This window comes from Trichoderma camerunense (assembly GCF_050948025.1).
Source record: "Trichoderma camerunense strain CBS 138272 chromosome Unknown V8C40scaffold_3, whole genome shotgun sequence".
Classification (NCBI taxonomy): domain Eukaryota; kingdom Fungi; phylum Ascomycota; class Sordariomycetes; order Hypocreales; family Hypocreaceae; genus Trichoderma; species Trichoderma camerunense.
Genome location: NW_028145367.1, coordinates 295,001 through 310,829, shown reverse-complemented (window position 1 = coordinate 310,829; position 15,829 = coordinate 295,001). Strand labels below are relative to the sequence as shown.

The following is a 15,829-nucleotide window of genomic DNA, read 5'->3' as shown; positions in this document are numbered from 1 at the left end:
CGCCAGGAGCACCTCTTTCGTCTCCACTGGTGGCCACGAGGCCAAAAGGGCCCAAACGAACGCCGAGTACATATTCTTCTGCTCGTACCGGTAGGCCGCCATTGACCAGACCGACAACTGCTATATCTCGAAGCAGCGGTTCAATATGGACGAGCGACGGTTCTTTTATATCGACTAGTTCTCAGACTGAAACGCCTCCAAAGTCCCCGGAAGAGACTCTAGTTCGGCGGGATAAACCCCAGGCGCCTCAAATCAGCTTTTTGCTCGTTGATGACAATTACATCAACTTGAGAGTGCTATCCACTTATATGAAGAAGCGCAACATTGGGTTCCAAGAAGCCAAGAACGGCAAGGAAGCGGTAGACTACTTCCTTGCACACCCCGGCGCGTATGCCTGCATCCTAATGGACATATCCATGCCGGTCATGGATGGATTTGAGGCCACGAGGCAAATTCGAGCACATGAAGCCCAGATGGGACTGACGCCCGTCCCCATTATTGCGCTGTCGGGATTAGCAACAGAAGACGCTCAACAAGAGGCATTTGGGAGTGGGATGGATGTGTTTCTCACTAAGCCGGTAAAGCTCGGGGCTTTGGGCAACCTGCTCGAGTCTCATGGCATTCTCAACAGCGGCTGAAAGGCAAAGCTGGATTTTATACTGCTTGACTCATACGTTTAGCATGGATATACACGAAACGGCGGACCAAAACCGAAAAGGAGAACGCTGGTACGAAATCACTTGTTCGTGAAGAGCACTACGAGGGAATTACTAAGACACATACAGCGTCTGGCTCGCCAAATTCTGGTACACTGGAGTGTTCTATTTCTGTCTATAATCATCTACCACCCCGGTTGAAGTCGGATGACGAATCAACCAGCCTCAGCGGCCGCGAGTCTACAGTCGTCATCGCGTCACCGTGGGCACAAGGAGGATTTTGGAGGTAAATTATCAAATGTGGCAATGAGGAATGAACGCGGATTAATGCCCGCCATGCGAAATGAGATTCATGGATGGAGTTGAAGGAAGGCCCTTACTGGCCTAGTAGCAAGAACTAGCATGAATACGAAATATGGTGGCATCTTTGGTAGAGATGCCATATTTGATGTCCAGGGACGGACTGATTCTTTGAAGGATTACCCGAATGGTGAGATCCACCTGTGAAGAACATCTATTTCATCTTGCTGCAGTTGAGCGAGAGCGAGGTCATTGAGAAAGGCCCATATGCTTTGTGGCTTCTTAGAATCCTGGTTGTCATGGATGGAGATACTCCAGGGCCCCTGGCAGGAAAATCGCACAAGATTGCGGGGGAGAGACATTGATCATATTTTGATGAAGCCTTTTTGCTGCTCATGCTATGTGTGTATGTAAATGTAGGTATGTATAATCATTTTGGGAGCAAGCAATAATAAAGGGGTTAGCCTACCAGGTAAATTGTGGGAGCGCAGTAAGAAAATAGCGTGGAAAGGGGGGGAGGGGGGAGGCTATGGATGATCTGCCGGGCGTGAGGTTGCGTGCGCAAATGCATCTCTCCAGCTATACCTAGTAAGTTTTTTGTTTCTTTTTTGCTAATAATGTATGTTGTTCCATGCTTACGTTTTGGCGCACTGTAAGGTAGATCCGGGTTGCGACGTTAGATCGGGTCCGAAGGCCCCCCCGAAATAGGTATTGATGATGATGATGATGCCCTGCGCTATGACTGCTTGAGGGAGCTGGAGAAGTAATGCTTGTTATGTACATACCTAGCAAGGACAGCGAGTAAGGGTGATTTTGAGATGAGGCTGGGGGGAGAGGATCGATATGTCGGGCAGTGTTAGTAGGCAGGTGGTATGTTGGTATGCTGACGGTGAGACAGGGTCTTGCGATCTCTCTCTTCTTGTTCATTTCTTTCTATTTATTTATATAACAAGAGTCTTGATGAGGTTGGATGTGTCATCATGCGTCTGATGTTGGGCGGACTATGCGTGACCTCCTTCTGTGTAGGGAAAGTTGTAGGATAGCTTTTCCTGACTGTACATGTATGGATGGATGGTACGGACAAGGGAGGGGAGGGTGTCTATTAATACATGTATTGGGGGATGCTAAATATAGGACTTGGTGGAGATTGCTGAAGAATGAGTGCTGATTCAGACAGATGCTTCCGTTTATGACGATAAATACATATGTACTGAGGTGTAGTACCTAGTAGTATTTAGCTGTATGCTATGTGGGATGTTTCGTGCTATATTTGTTCTTTCTTAGTATAGATGTTTTATGTGTTTGTGATGGGGTGGATTTTTACCTGTTTGTGAGAGCGAAGAGACTCTGTGGGTAAGCAAAGAAGGAGGAGGAGAATATGTAATTGGTGGATATTGGTTGTCCAAATGACTATGGACGTGTAAGATTTTACTGGATGCAGGTGTATGGAATCAAGTGGTTGGTGTCTAATATTGCTTGATCTGGAAATAGGTAAACTTGAGTGTGAAGAGACAGGTTTTGAACGGCATAGGGCAACTTCTTATTTACTTGATTACCTAGTACTCAGTAATGATCACAATATCAAGTAACGTGGAACTTTCTCACCTGCCTAGCGGTTGCAGTGTGTGGTGTGTTCCTATGGTTGTCTCGTTCTCCTACAATTACTCCTCTTGGAATTGTCTTACACGTTCTGATAGCATCTGGGATAATCTGCTACTCTCATTATCCTCCCCCAGAATAAAGCGATGGAAAGGGCATCTAATATCCTGCAATACCTCCGCTCCACAGCATTAATGTGCCTTACCTTGATAGAACACTGAGCCAACAACCAAGCTCGTATATGGATCTCCACTCCGCTGGCTCTGCGGACCAGGATCTTGACAATTGCCATAGCCAACATGTCACTATTCTTATTCTGAAACATAACTTACTTCTACTGCATATGCTAGTACAGTTCTAGGCTAATTACGAAATTGCATGTTCCCAACTTGGGCATCTCTCACCATCCCTGGAGTCTATGCTGCTGACTACCTCCGTAGTAATCCTCCGCTATGGAGCAGTAGACGAACACTTTAAAATGGAATCTTTGCAAAGCTGCCCTGGCTAGTTTTAAGATGTGGGCTTGACGGCGAAGCTATCGTGGAGCGAGGACTCTTATTTAAGCCTGGCACGGTGGGAGGAATGAGAGTGCTGCTCAGCATCTGGAGGCGGTGGAGGGACAGACAAAGGCTTCGTTGAGATCGTCTAAGTCCTGGAGTCATGATGGATGAAGTTGAGAAATGCGACATCGTTCAATTCTGCCGTATTAGTATAAAAACATCCAATACGTCGGAGGTACCGAAAATGAAGCCAAATCGACCTCAATTCTCTCAAGATTTCTGGAAGCTCCTGACCGACAGCAGCGAACAAAGAGACATGCAGACTGTCGTCATCTGCAATTGGAGCATCGGTCCGCAGGTTATTCCGCAGTACAGTACACACAGTGCGCACAGACCCTCGACCCACCGCCCAGGGCCACTGGCACTACTGTAGAGTTTTCCCCCAGAACATGACGTGGAGCTTGAAATTGTCTGTGCGAATTCTATTTCTATATTTAGCTTGACTCCCTGCAACTCCCACCGAAACTTGCTCTTTACGATGGCGAAACGGACATGAGTCTTTGCGCGACGGTGTTTCCAGTGGCAAAGGCAAAAAAACTCGATCATGGCAAAAACGTCCTCGTGCCGCATCTGCACTGTTCGTCCGGAGTAGTGCGGACCGACGTTTATGCAAACAAGAACAAAAGATGCGCGCACAAACGCCACCAATTGTGATAACGCCATGTTGCGATAGCCGGAAATCTGCTCGTTGGTCCGAGACAAGAAGCAAGAAACATCCCAAACCGCGACTCGCCATTGGCACGGCCGTGTGACAGCGGCCGAGGTCGTGCATCTGCTTCACAAGTTTTGTGCCCGATTAGACGCCATTGGCTCCTGGGGCCAGCGGGCGATTGGCGGGATGCCTCAGGGCGCTGCAGCAGGGGCCGGGGCTCAGCGCTTACCCGCAGGCTAGAAATAGCAACAGGGCCACTCACGGCCATGGTCGACCCTCCACCTCCGCTGGCCTCGCTCTACTCGCGTCTATCCCGACGACTGCAGCGGATGTGATTTGGCTCGCTGCCGTTAGCATCATGCAGCTGCGTCGGCTGAACAAGGACGGAGCGGCTCCACTTTGTCGCTGGTGGCGCAAGGACTGGGGGAGAAGAGGAGAAGAAGAAGGAGAGAGAAGAGGAGGAGGAGGAAGAAGAGAGGAGGAGGAGACGAGACGAAAAGACGCCGAGGACGATGCACAACATGCGCGGTTGTTTCGTCGTATATAGCCGCCGACGATCCCGCCATCTGGTCTGTTGGCTTTGTTCTGCGGCATTTCTATTCTCGTCTCACGACGCTTATAATACAACCCCAAGGTTTGCGTTTTGTTTCGTACTCGTACCTGGGACGATAATACGATACAGTTTGACTTTGACTTGGTTGGGTCCGGGATCTTGTTGACTCACCCCACTCACTCCCCATCTTTATTTCTCTCTTCTACTCCTACTCCTACTCTTCAACCTTGACATCTCTCACCCGTCTCCGTTTAAACGTACATCTCTCTGAGTGAATCGTGATGGCTTCTCAACCCTTCCAACAGACCTCTTCCAGGAGGCCACGGCTATCCCTCAAGATCAGCACCTCCAGCCCTTCAGTCCCCAGCAGGCCTACAAGAGGCTTCCAAGTCGACCCTACCGATCGCACCGCTTGCAACACACTATCAAACGTATATGCCACGGCCATCGAGAGATCTACACCAGTCCAAGCAGAACCCCTCACAGCAATCAACACCCTACAAAGCTTCTCTCTCAAGACACCAATGGAGCCTCGAGGCCCCAAGCTAAGAATCAAGACGCCATATGTCGCCGCATTTCCAGAGACACCAACCACAGAGACCTCGGGCTCGCCGCCACAGCAGATGGAAATTGCCTTTCCGAGCACAATGACACCGACACCTCCCATGTCTGCTGGTGCCGTCGACCCCAACGGACCAAAGGCCTTTTCTTTCTCTCCTATGGATATCTCCTCCAAGACTAGGGCATATGCTGTCACCTCTCCATGCTCACCTGTCGAGCCTCTTCTATCTAGACGGTTTACTTCACTGTATACCACTGCCGCCCCGGCTCCCTATACACACCCTCATTCCCTACACAGCATTCTACGCAACTCACCTCTTCCCCCTCGGACGGCAATTCCAGCCTCTCCAAGGCGGCAGTCTTTGCGCTTGCAGGAAAAGGCTGCCAAGCGAGTAGGCTACAACAATCCCCTCACCCAGACCATCATCACCAACAAGTATACCAAGTCACATATCGACCTCCTCGTGGAAGAGGCTTCGCCCGCCTCGCCATCATTTTCCCCTATTGGGGGCGACAGGGCAATCAACATCAAGCAAGCCTTCTCGCCCAACGAAATCGAGGATGGGGGCCAAACGCCAGGCCCGTTCGAGGACATGCGACGCAAGCTTGCGGCTTTGAGTGGCAGTGCAGCAACTTTGTCTCCATCAGAGACGGGTGGCATTCGCAAGCGCAAGCGTAAGGAGAAGAAACGCCAGTGGGTCTGGACAATTGGCGTGGCAGACGAGGAAGAAGAGGATGACGAACGCATTGGCGGCGCAATCGCGGCCTCGAGGGCTGAAGCCGCCTCTACAAGGGCCAAGGCACCTGCCAAGACGCCTTGTGGTGATGAAGCAGTGTCTACGACAGTTGTTCCAGATATCCAGATGGTGCCTGACACACCCACAGCAAGCATCGAGAGCAGCGCAGACTCGGCCATCGACATTGACATGTCAGATGCCAGCAGCGTCGTCTCAGAAGATTCTCAGCATTATCTCGTTGCGCATTTTGCTTCAGCTGAGCTGGAGATGAAGACGCCTACGGAGCCTAGGGCGCAGTACAATAAGCGGAAGCGGGATACGCCTATCCCAGAGCTAGCTGAGGCGCAGGACACGCCCGTAAGCGGGCACAGCTGAGTTGACCCCCTGGCGAAATGAAATCGACCAAGGGGGCACTCCAGCAATAAAAAGAAAAAAAGGAAACGAAAAAGGAAAAAAAAAAAATCTTTCTGTATTTGTACGATAATAGGGATGAGCATGTGGATGGGGGGTGGTACGGACCAGGCAATCCTGGCCGCTTGCATTTTTTTTTTCTTATTCATGGCAAGCAACAACAAAAAGGGTACATTTTTATTCTGATGAGAAATGAACTGAACTTTTATGATAGCGAATTGCCTGAATACACATACAGGCCTGGCGTTTTTATCTGCTCTGTGAGTAGGGGTTGGTTATTTCAATGCTATTATACCATGTTATATTACTATTCTTTGAATACTATCACCGTGCTTTGATTAGCCGAAACAACCTCATCTTTTGCATCTTCGTGATTAAAATCATGTGACTGTGTTTATTTGTCTTGATCGACGGGAGCAGTTGGTGTAAGGACACGTAGGGATTCGTATAAGCAAGGATAGTCACAAGTTGCTACTGTATTAACTAGATCACATACACACGGCATACAAATTACTTGCTGCATAATATACCTGTATATTCCTTTTTATTTGTCTTTTCTGCTAAAATAACTTTTTATGCCGTCTTTGCGCCTTGTTGCTGATCGTAATATATCTCCTCGGCCTGGACGATGCACTGCATGTTGGCACCCAGCTTGTTAATGGTTTCTTGCCACTCTTCGTACTCGTCTGAGTCGAATACGATACCGCCACCTATCAAGATCGAAAAGTTAATTATTGCTGACTCTATTTTTAATCATTGAAAGGGCAAAAAGTCAAAAACGAACCTGCTTGGAGATACGCCACGCCCTCCTTGACCATCATGGTCCGCAGAGCGATACAAGTGTCCATGGCACCCTCCACGTCTTCGCCGTTCTCATCTACTCCGCCGTAGCCAAAGTATCCCACCGCTCCGGCATACACGCCGCGCTTCTCCTTTTCGAGCTCGGCGATGAGCTCCATCGCCTTGACTTTTGGAGCGCCGGAGACGGTGCCGGCGGGGAAGATGGACCGGAAGGCGTCGAACCGGGTCTGGCCTGGACGCAGGACGCCGGAGACCTGGGAGACGAGGTGCTGGACGTGGCTGAATTTCTCGACGACCATGAGGCGGTCGACGCGGACGGTGAATGGGTCACCCACGCGGTTGACGTCGTTGCGGGCGAGGTCGACGAGCATGACGTGCTCGGCGCGGTCCTTGAGGGAGTTTCGCAGCTCGTCGGCCAGGCGCTCGTCCTCCTCTGGCGTTGGGCCTCGCTTGACCGTTCCGGCAATGGGGTGGGTGATTATCCTGCCGGCCTCTGACTTGACCAGCAGCTCGGGAGAAGCGCCGACGATCTGGAAGTCCTGGCAGTCAATGTAGAACATGTACGGCGACGGGTTGACGGTCCGCAGGTGTCGGTAGATGTTGAAGGGGTGGAGGTTGGTAGGGCGGGCGAAGCGCTGCGAGGGGACGGCCTGGATGATGTCGCCGATGACGATGTGCTCTTTTAGCTTGGTGACATGGCCTTCGTAGCCTTCGCGGCCAATGTTGGACTTGTACTCCTGGCCCAGCGTGATGGGGCCTTGCTCCGGCAGGGGGATCTCGGGGCTGTTGAGGACGTTTATCAGTTCGTCGATTGTCTTCTTTGCATCGTCGTACGCCGGTTCCAGGCCTGTCTGTCCGTCCGCCGGAACCTTGACGTAGCTAATGACCTTGATGATGCCGTAAAATTTGTCAAAGGCCACAATTGTGTCGTACAGCATGAAGAGAGACTCGGGAATCTTCAAGACGTCCTCCATCGGCCGTGCGGTCTTGGGCTCAAAGTATCGCACGCAGTCGTAGCCAACGTAGCCAACGGCTCCTCCCGCCATGGGAGGCAGCCTCAGTCCCGGAACGTGTGCGACAACATGGTTCGCCAGCTCCTCCTCAAGGGCTGGCAGCGGATCCTTCTCGTCGCCATGTAGCGGGCCGGTGGTGAGGATCTTGCGCGGGTTGGCGCCGACGAAGCTGTACCGGCCGACCTGCTCGGTGGCGGCCGATTCGAAGAGAAACGAGTATGTGGAAGAGGCGGAGGAGGTGGATTTGGCGTGCGCCGAGACCTTGAGGTAGGCGGCGGAGGGGGTGATGAGGTCGGAGCTGATTTGGCGATAGACGGGCACGAGCGTGGGCTTCTTTGCGCCGCTCTTGGCGGGCTTGTTGAGGAGCTCTCTGACAGCGTCGAGCGACGGGACGAAGCTTCTCTATAGTCAAGGATAGTATATTAGCGCATTGAGACCATGCAAAAGAGGGTGGCGAGCCCAACTGGGCGGCTTCTGGGTGAAGTGAAGAAAATTGATCAGCATGTAAGAAAAAAAAGATGACTAGCTTACCACATGTGCCATTGCGAGAGGGTATGTATGGTATCGATGCGGAAACTGAGAAGATGAAGAACGAGATAGAAGAGAAGAGGAGCGTCTACAGGAAGAGCGCCAGACCTCGTGCTGAGAATCTCAAAGTAGTGTTGAAGATGGGCGCATGGAATGTCTGCAGAGTTGATGATGGGGCAGTAAGATGTAAGTCAGATCAGCAGAATCTTGGCTGTGACTCGAACGAACCCCACGCCAATCGAAGGGTTCTGAAGTGCTAGCGGATGGAGGGGCAACTTTTGGGCCGGCACCGGCGTGTTGGCATTCCAGGTTAGTGAGAGCCCTAGCAGCGGAAGGGCGCTGAAGCCATCCATGATTTGATCCATGGGTTAGAGCCTCCACTGTCATCAATCTTCCAGTTGTCGCGCTGGGCTTTGATTGGTGCAGTTGAACCCCTACCATGCTTGCTCAGTCAGGGTGGGCCGAGCAATGGCGGCACTTGGTCAGCGGCATTCACCTCCCAGTGCATTTCCGTACAATGTCCATCAATATCGCCAACAGCTCCTGTTTAGAGGCCATCTAGCTCTCCAGCTAGTAATATCACCTTTGCCTCTAGAGGGCCAACGTCCTTTTTTGCCCTCGAGATGATGCCATGGACGGCTCGGGGGTCAAGAAGCCGCCCAAACGCCAGGAAGGCCGCATCATTCTGCAGTTTGTCCGTCTTACTCCCAACTCTGCCGTGAATAGAAGGTAGATAGATGTCTGGCATGTACGTGTTGCTAAACTCGGGCCGTGCTAGGACTATGACTGCTTCTACGCCCAAGTGTTTGAGCAAAAGAACCCGGTTCTGAAATCAAAGCCGGTTGGCGTCAAGCAGAAGAACATCTTGGCCACGTGCAACTACAATGCGCGCCGCCGAAATGTCAAGAAGCTCATGCTCATCTCAGAGGCAAAGAAGATATGCCCTGATCTTGTCCTTGTCGACGGTGAGGACCTGACGCCGTTTCGGGACATGAGCAAAATCCTCTTCAATTTCCTAAGATCTCACTCTTGGAACGGTAAAGCCGAACGCCTTGGTTTTGACGAGGTCTTCTTGGGTGCGTCTAAAAGTGCACGGCAAATATCTACAAATACTAATAGGTTTACCAGACGTGACGGACATTATCGAATACAACATGTTCTGTCTCAACCGGGCCTCAATGGCTGAATCTTTCTTCTACCTATCTAAAAAGGATCCCGAGCTGGGCTTTGTATGCGATTTAACCTCCATTGCAGGCTGCGTTGTTGGCGTCGCCCCTGATAGTGTGGATTTGGAGAGCCCCATCTATTTGAGACACCTCTTGGGATCCCACCTTGCCCAATACTTGCGACTCAAATTAGAGCAAGACTTTGGCTACACATCAACATGTGGCATCTCTACAAACAAGCTTCTGAGCAAGCTTGTTGGCAGCAAGAACAAGCCGCAGAATCAGACAACGCTTCTTGCATTGACTGATGATGATATCGTCAACTTTGTAGATGGACACAAGCTTCGCACCATCCCAGGAATGGGCTCCAAGATCACGCACCTTTTGGAAGCCCATATCTTGTCCAAGGAACTCGATCAGGACCTTGGTCCCTTTGATTCTCTGGTTACTGCAGGGGAAGCTCGTCTCCATCCAACCGTCACGCCATCCTTCCTAGAAACACTTTTGGGCGGCCTAGGGGCTGAAAAAGGCATCGGATCTCGAGTTTGGGGGTTTCTTCACGGCGTGGATCCTACTGAAGTCAAGGAAGCCACTGATGTACCGTCACAGATTAGCATTGAAGACACCTACAAGGGCCTTGAGACGGTGCCCAGAATAACGGAAGAGCTTCACAAGCTGTCTTGTTCTCTCATCCGCAGAATGAGGGTAGATCTCTCTGTCCTGGATGACGGCTCGGATATCCCAGGCAGTCGCAAGTGGATTGCTCGACCAAGGACGCTTCGCCTCTCGATTCGATCGTGGCCAAAATCAGATGCCTCCCAGTCTCGGGACTTTAGTCGCGTGTCTCGGTCGGGACCGTTGCCAAGCTTTGTGTTTGATCTCAAGGCTGACATCGATGAGATCGCCCAGCAACTAGTCGCAGAAGCGCTTCTACCATTGCTTCGCCGCCTACAGAATGAAAAGGGTCAAACGTGGAACCTGCAGCTGATTAACATCTGTGCCGCAAACATGGTTGCTGGAGCTACTGGCGACAAGATGGGAGCGGGACGGGACATAGCAACCATGTTCAAGAGGCAAGATGAAGTGCTTGCCCCATGGAAAATTACATCTGACGCTATTGACGAGAATGATCAAAATATGGAAAATGAACTGGAGAGCTTGGTGCCTGAAGATTCTGATTCTGACACTGACATTTCCTGGGAGGCTGCAGACAATTCCATATGCGCTACCTGCGGTCATTCTATACCTTCGTTTGCACTCTCCGCCCACTCGAGATATCATGAGTTGGGTGAATGAGCCACACCAGCTAGAGACTTACACCTGAAGTGGCTATTCTTGTGCGATGCTATTGCACGTCATAGTTGACTACTTGAGGACCACTGACACCATGTGCTTTGACTGCGCTGTGAGCTGCGGTGGAACATGGTGCTCTCGATGCCTATGCGTAGATAATATTCCACGAGGGCGCATACCCTTGTCTGGCCGCCTTATTTAGCCAAAGCTTGAGAGGAAACTCGAAGCGTACCGGCTGGGCGGTATTAATGAAGCCGCCTCCTTTGTCACTAGTATCACCGACCCAGGCGCAATTCGATGGAGGTTTCTTGGCAGCACACACACTAATAAGGGTTTCATAAATGAGGTGGCTTGGGCGGTGTAACACAAATGAATTTACAACCACATTAGGCAATATGAATGAGGGACGATGAAAAGGGGGGGGGGCTGCTCAAAAGGCATTGTTGGATCAAGTCTGTGTGAGCTTGCAAGAATTAACGTTTTGAGCAAGCCGTTGTAGATTAAGTATATATGTTAGTTCATACGGTACCCAAGAACTCGGATTGGCAAACAGAATGATGATGAGACAGATTCGTTTCCGTCATGTTTGTGGACGGATAGCTGTCGTGTCTGTGCCACCTTTGAGGTGTCCCGTTGTCAGACCAAAGCTTGATTGCCTTGCCCTTCTAGTGCGTTGACAGGTCGATGTCTTCTAGCAAGAGAGAGAGAGAGAAATATTTCGATGCTACGATATGCCAGCGACACATCTCGCATCTCTTAGAAGCGGGTGGTCGCGAGTAAGCTTAACTTGATGTTCTGGCTGGCGGCATGGTATTGTTGGGGTGGCGGCACTCTTGCGCAGCGGATATACACATATTCAGCAAATATTAGACATGGATTGTTTTGTTTGTTCGGAGTCTCGAAATCCAGCAGCTCCTTCGGTTCCGCCTCACAATGCCGATTAATATGCCCCTATCAGCCTCACCCTGGGTCTTTTTGTTATCCTCCTTTTTCTTATATCTTTCACTTCTTTGTCCTCTTCTCTTTCATCCAGTCTTTCCCTCCTTCTCTTCCCACTCATAGATTCGGCACTTCATCGAAACACGCACGGGAGTAACTTATCGCTCAGCCACGCAGAACAAGGCGACGGCTCCTAACATGCAGTGGCCACCACGGGACGCGGAGCCGATGCAGACGCTATGCGGATTCTTGGGTAGCCGGTGCTCTGGCAGCTTCGCCTTGCCACCATAGTGCGGCCTTGTGATATTTTTGCCTTTGTCCTCCGCTGGCGATTGAATTGCTGTTAGCTTGGTGAGTTTTGTCTTTTGTTGTCCTTCTTTATTAAATATTATTGCTGTTGGTAGCTGCGTTGCTGCTTTTACTATCTCCAAAGTACTAAGTATAGTAGTTTGTTGGCCCAGAGTACAAAGGGAAGTGAAGCCGTTTCTGGTCTTTTACATCCCGCTACCGTTCGTGATGCAGTGACTTTGCCTTTGTTTGCCCTTTATTTCACCCTCCCATATTTCCCTACGGCTGTGTTTATTTGCTGCCCTTAGCTCTTTTTGACTGTAGACCGACCTTTATCTCCTGTATTAGGGTGCATTGAGAAGACAATCCTTTTATCAGTTGTTCCTCTTTTCTACTTTTCTTTCTTTCCTTCCATCTTCCTTCCTTCCCTTTTCTTTCCTCTTTTTTTTTGTTTCTACTTCCTTCTCTCTCTTCCACTCTCTATCTCCATTCTGCTCCTTCTCTCAATGACTTGCATGCATGAATCTGCTCCTGCCATCCGTTTCGGAAGCAACGACTGGCAGCCGCCGGGCAGCTGGCCGGCCCCAAATTCACCAGCGTTCCTTCCCACGGCCTTTTCAGTTCACCTTCAGTTCAGATTCTGTTTGTTTCATCTCCATTCCTTCTTCTCGTTTCTTCCACCTTCTGATTCTTCTTCTCTCCTCTCTTCTCCTCTCAACTCGCACATCCACCAATCTTGACCTCCCTTCTCTATCACAAGGTTGATATGCCTGTTACTTGATCAGACACATCACAGCTTCATCTCCTCTCGCAGAATCCGGCCTCTTTGATCGCTATTTCCACCATCATCACGAATCGATATTTCTTCCGGCCATCCTCACTGGCAGTCACCCCGAATCTCAGCCTCCACTACTCAATTGCTCAGGAGCTTGTTTGCCAGACATCTGCATCCTGCCTTTCAGAACTCAATACCCAGTCTCTTAACGTTGACGGGCTATCGAATCAACCCATCATTCTCTTCGAAGCAGGCTCTCAAGAATTAGACACTGAATTTCGACACGGCACGATACTTCATTCTCTTAAATAAAAGTCCTGCTCAGGCGAATCAAAACGTTCATCATGGCTCGGGGACGCGGAGGCGGCAATCATAGCCAACGTCGCGCAGTCGACTTGACCGGAATTATCTCAATAGCTGAGAGAAATGACTTGGAGACTTTGGTCAAGGCTATTACAGAAAGAATGGCCAGAGATATTAGCAACATCTTTGACTCTCCTCCCGTTGCTCCGATTCAAGGCGACCACGGTCATCACAAGTGGCTTTTGCTCCCCCTGTTGCATCACAAACAGAATAGGTCGGCATCCCATTCCCATTCTCTAATGGGCTTGATACACGCCAATTCATCAAATACCTATGATAAGGCTCGAGAAATCATCGAAAAGGAGGAAAAGCAGGCTATGACTCCACAACTACGCGAGTTGAAAAAGGAGGCCTTGGGCTTCTTTGACAAATGGCAATCAATTGTTTTGCTACGTGTTAAAAATGTTGCTGTGAATGATCAGCAATGTTTCCAGGGAAGTTCTCGTGGTCGTGGTCGCGGACTGAGAGGAGCACCTCGCGGGCGAGGCCCAAGTGTAGGCGGCCGTGGTGGGGGAATAATACGCTCCCAGACTCTAGCAACAGGTTCGATGAATCTCTCCCAGCTTCCCATCTTTCTCCAACTATACGTGGGGAGAAATTTTGCAAACTAACGATCTTGTAGGACCGCCTCGTGCACCCTCGAACTACGCGGATCGTGATTTGGCTGCTCGCCATCCCCCAATTCCGAATGCACTATGGACTCTGGATATGAACAAGCGCAAATCGCTGCTTCAGATCGTCTTCTTTATTATGTTATCCATGCAAGAGTACACGGCAAACTCGAGACAGCTCCTTCTAGGCCTCACAACTTCCTTGAATCTCCCATTCAAGGTGTATCAAGAGGAAGAATTGCGCCTTGCTCAAGGATTGGCCAAGGCAGCTCTTGATCAAGCCAAGGCTGATCAAGCCAAGGCGGCTCTTGATCTTTCTCCGGAAGATGCTATCAACCAAAAGTCTGAAGAATCGAAGAGCGCACGGCGTTGGAAAGTTGGATTGGGAGGCCATCCGGGAAAGCTTGCTGCTCCAAAGCTTGCTGCCTCCCTTATTGACGTCGGTATTGGTACCGCACATGAGGGCCTTGGCATCACCTCCTCTGCCGCTGCAAGCCTTTTGGGTACAATGGCAGAAAACGCAACTGCAATGGGAGCCCTTTTCGGTATAAATGCTTCGAAACCGACAGCCAAGATGATGGAGATTTTTGCCCGCGAGATTCAAGACTTTGCATTCATCCCTCTTCATGGTGTGGAAGGCTCTGAGTATCGCGATGCTCGAGAGATCCCTGCGGAGCATCGTAGGCTCTGTCTTACAATTGCTCTGAGCGGATTTCTTCTCGAAGATGAAGACGCCACAAAAAATTGGCGTTGTCTTGGCCGCTTTACGGAGTCTTTTGTCACACGATGGGAAGTTGCAGCTCTTACCAATCTTGGCAACTCTCTCGAAGAGGTTGTAAAGAGCAGTGCTTGGATGGATGGGCAAAAAGAGATTAAAGCTCGCACAGGTAAGTGGAATTGGGCTGATGTAACAGAGTATTAACTCTCAATATTGACGTTTATGTGCAGTGTTCTCAAGCCTCATCGATTCCACCTGGCCAGTTAAGCTGCTCAGATCAAGCAAAATTATGGACAATTCTTGGAGTGTTGGAATGGTAAGAGCGGAGAAGGCGGGTGCTGTCCTTGCTGACGCCATTATGCGACAAAAGTTCCAGGGAGACAGGCCAGTTTCATTGGTAGGATACAGTCTTGGGGCCCGAGCCATATACGCATGCCTCATGGTGTTGGCAGAGCGCCGACAATTTGGGATCGTCGACTCAGTCATACTGATGGGTACCCCAGCGCCATCGGAAAGTCGAGTGTGGCTGACGCTCAAGAGCGTTGTGTGCGGTCGCTTGATCAACGTCTACTCAGAGCACGACTATATCCTGGGGTTTCTATATCGAACCTCCAATATTCAATTCGGCGTCGCTGGCTTGCAGGATATCCAAGGAGCAGATGGTGTCGAGAACTACAGAGTGCGTAACCTTCCTCGAGGCCATCTTAGTTATCAAAGCCAGGTGAGTCAAATTTTGAAGAACGTCGGCTGGGAGGATATCAGGGCAGATGCTGTCAAAGTGGGAAAATGAAGTGTATCAAAATATGCCAGGCTGTAGTTTGTTGCTTGTTCAGCCGCGTACGTTTACTAGATTGTCACCAGACTCGAACGGAGAGTTGTGTTTTCAGACTTGGAGAGAAGGACTCTGTATCGTTCGTGTTTGAGCCCCGAGCTTTTTTATCTAGTCAGATGCGGTGTGAATAGCTTTCTGGTCGACAGTTTTTGTATTTATTTAGCTATTATGGTTCAGCCAACTTTGCTACTGTCTATAAGATTTATCCATTCTTAAGTAACGGACTCAATCCTGTTCAATATCAGGAGGTCAGCAAGTTGAGTGCACAGGCATACAACACAAATCCGTCAAAGGCGGTCAAGAAGATCAAATCAAAAATAGTCCAATTAACAAAGAGCTCCCTTGCCAGAAAAAAAAATTGCTTGTTCTAAAAAAAAGAAAACGAGCTTCCCATCCCGTTTAGGTCAAACCAGTTCAAAAGGAAAAAGAAAAAGAAAAAGAAACCAACACAAATTTGGTTCTTTTATATGCCA

The 15,829-nt window shown here is 50.0% G+C and overlaps 4 protein-coding genes across 4 annotated transcripts; 3 read left to right on the top strand and 1 right to left on the bottom strand.

Moving 5' to 3' along the window:
• The first annotated feature begins 4,318 nt into the window (after positions 1 to 4,318).
• V8C40DRAFT_135801 (uncharacterized protein) lies at positions 4,319 to 6,153 on the top strand. The gene has a single exon (XM_083211121.1). The coding sequence runs from the start codon at positions 4,602 to 4,604 to the stop codon at positions 5,991 to 5,993; it is 1,392 nt and encodes a 463-aa protein (XP_083076747.1). The 5' UTR covers positions 4,319 to 4,601; the 3' UTR covers positions 5,994 to 6,153.
• Positions 6,154 to 6,507: 354 nt separating this feature from the next.
• On the bottom strand, positions 6,508 to 8,586 carry V8C40DRAFT_234837 (anthranilate synthase TRP2). Its single transcript, XM_083213722.1, has 3 exons — positions 8,375 to 8,586; positions 6,814 to 8,245; positions 6,508 to 6,739 (listed from the first exon to the last, which is right to left on the bottom strand). The coding sequence occupies exons 1-3, from the start codon at positions 8,384 to 8,386 to the stop codon at positions 6,603 to 6,605; spliced, it is 1,581 nt and encodes a 526-aa protein (XP_083076746.1). The 5' UTR covers positions 8,387 to 8,586; the 3' UTR covers positions 6,508 to 6,602.
• Positions 8,587 to 9,002: 416 nt separating this feature from the next.
• V8C40DRAFT_272875 (uncharacterized protein) lies at positions 9,003 to 10,833 on the top strand (the record flags this gene model as incomplete). Its single annotated transcript, XM_083220403.1, has 3 exons — positions 9,003 to 9,065; positions 9,150 to 9,447; positions 9,500 to 10,833. The coding sequence occupies 3 exons, from the start codon at positions 9,003 to 9,005 to the stop codon at positions 10,831 to 10,833; spliced, it is 1,695 nt and encodes a 564-aa protein (XP_083076745.1).
• Positions 10,834 to 13,176: 2,343 nt separating this feature from the next.
• Positions 13,177 to 15,453, top strand: V8C40DRAFT_284245 (uncharacterized protein; the record flags this gene model as incomplete). Its single annotated transcript, XM_083222126.1, has 3 exons — positions 13,177 to 13,738; positions 13,818 to 14,693; positions 14,755 to 15,453. The coding sequence occupies 3 exons, from the start codon at positions 13,177 to 13,179 to the stop codon at positions 15,312 to 15,314; spliced, it is 1,998 nt and encodes a 665-aa protein (XP_083076744.1). The 3' UTR covers positions 15,315 to 15,453.
• Between the last annotated feature and the right edge of the window lie 376 nt (positions 15,454 to 15,829).

Coding starts and splice junctions, on each gene's coding strand:
- V8C40DRAFT_135801 (XM_083211121.1), top strand. CDS start 4,602: ATGGCTTCTCAACCCTTCCAACAGACCTCTTCCAGGAGGCCACGGCTA.
- V8C40DRAFT_234837 (XM_083213722.1), bottom strand. Junction 6,740..6,813: donor CGTGGCGTATCTCCAAGCAG/GTTCGTTTTTGA, acceptor CGATCTTGATAG/GTGGCGGTATCGTATTCGAC.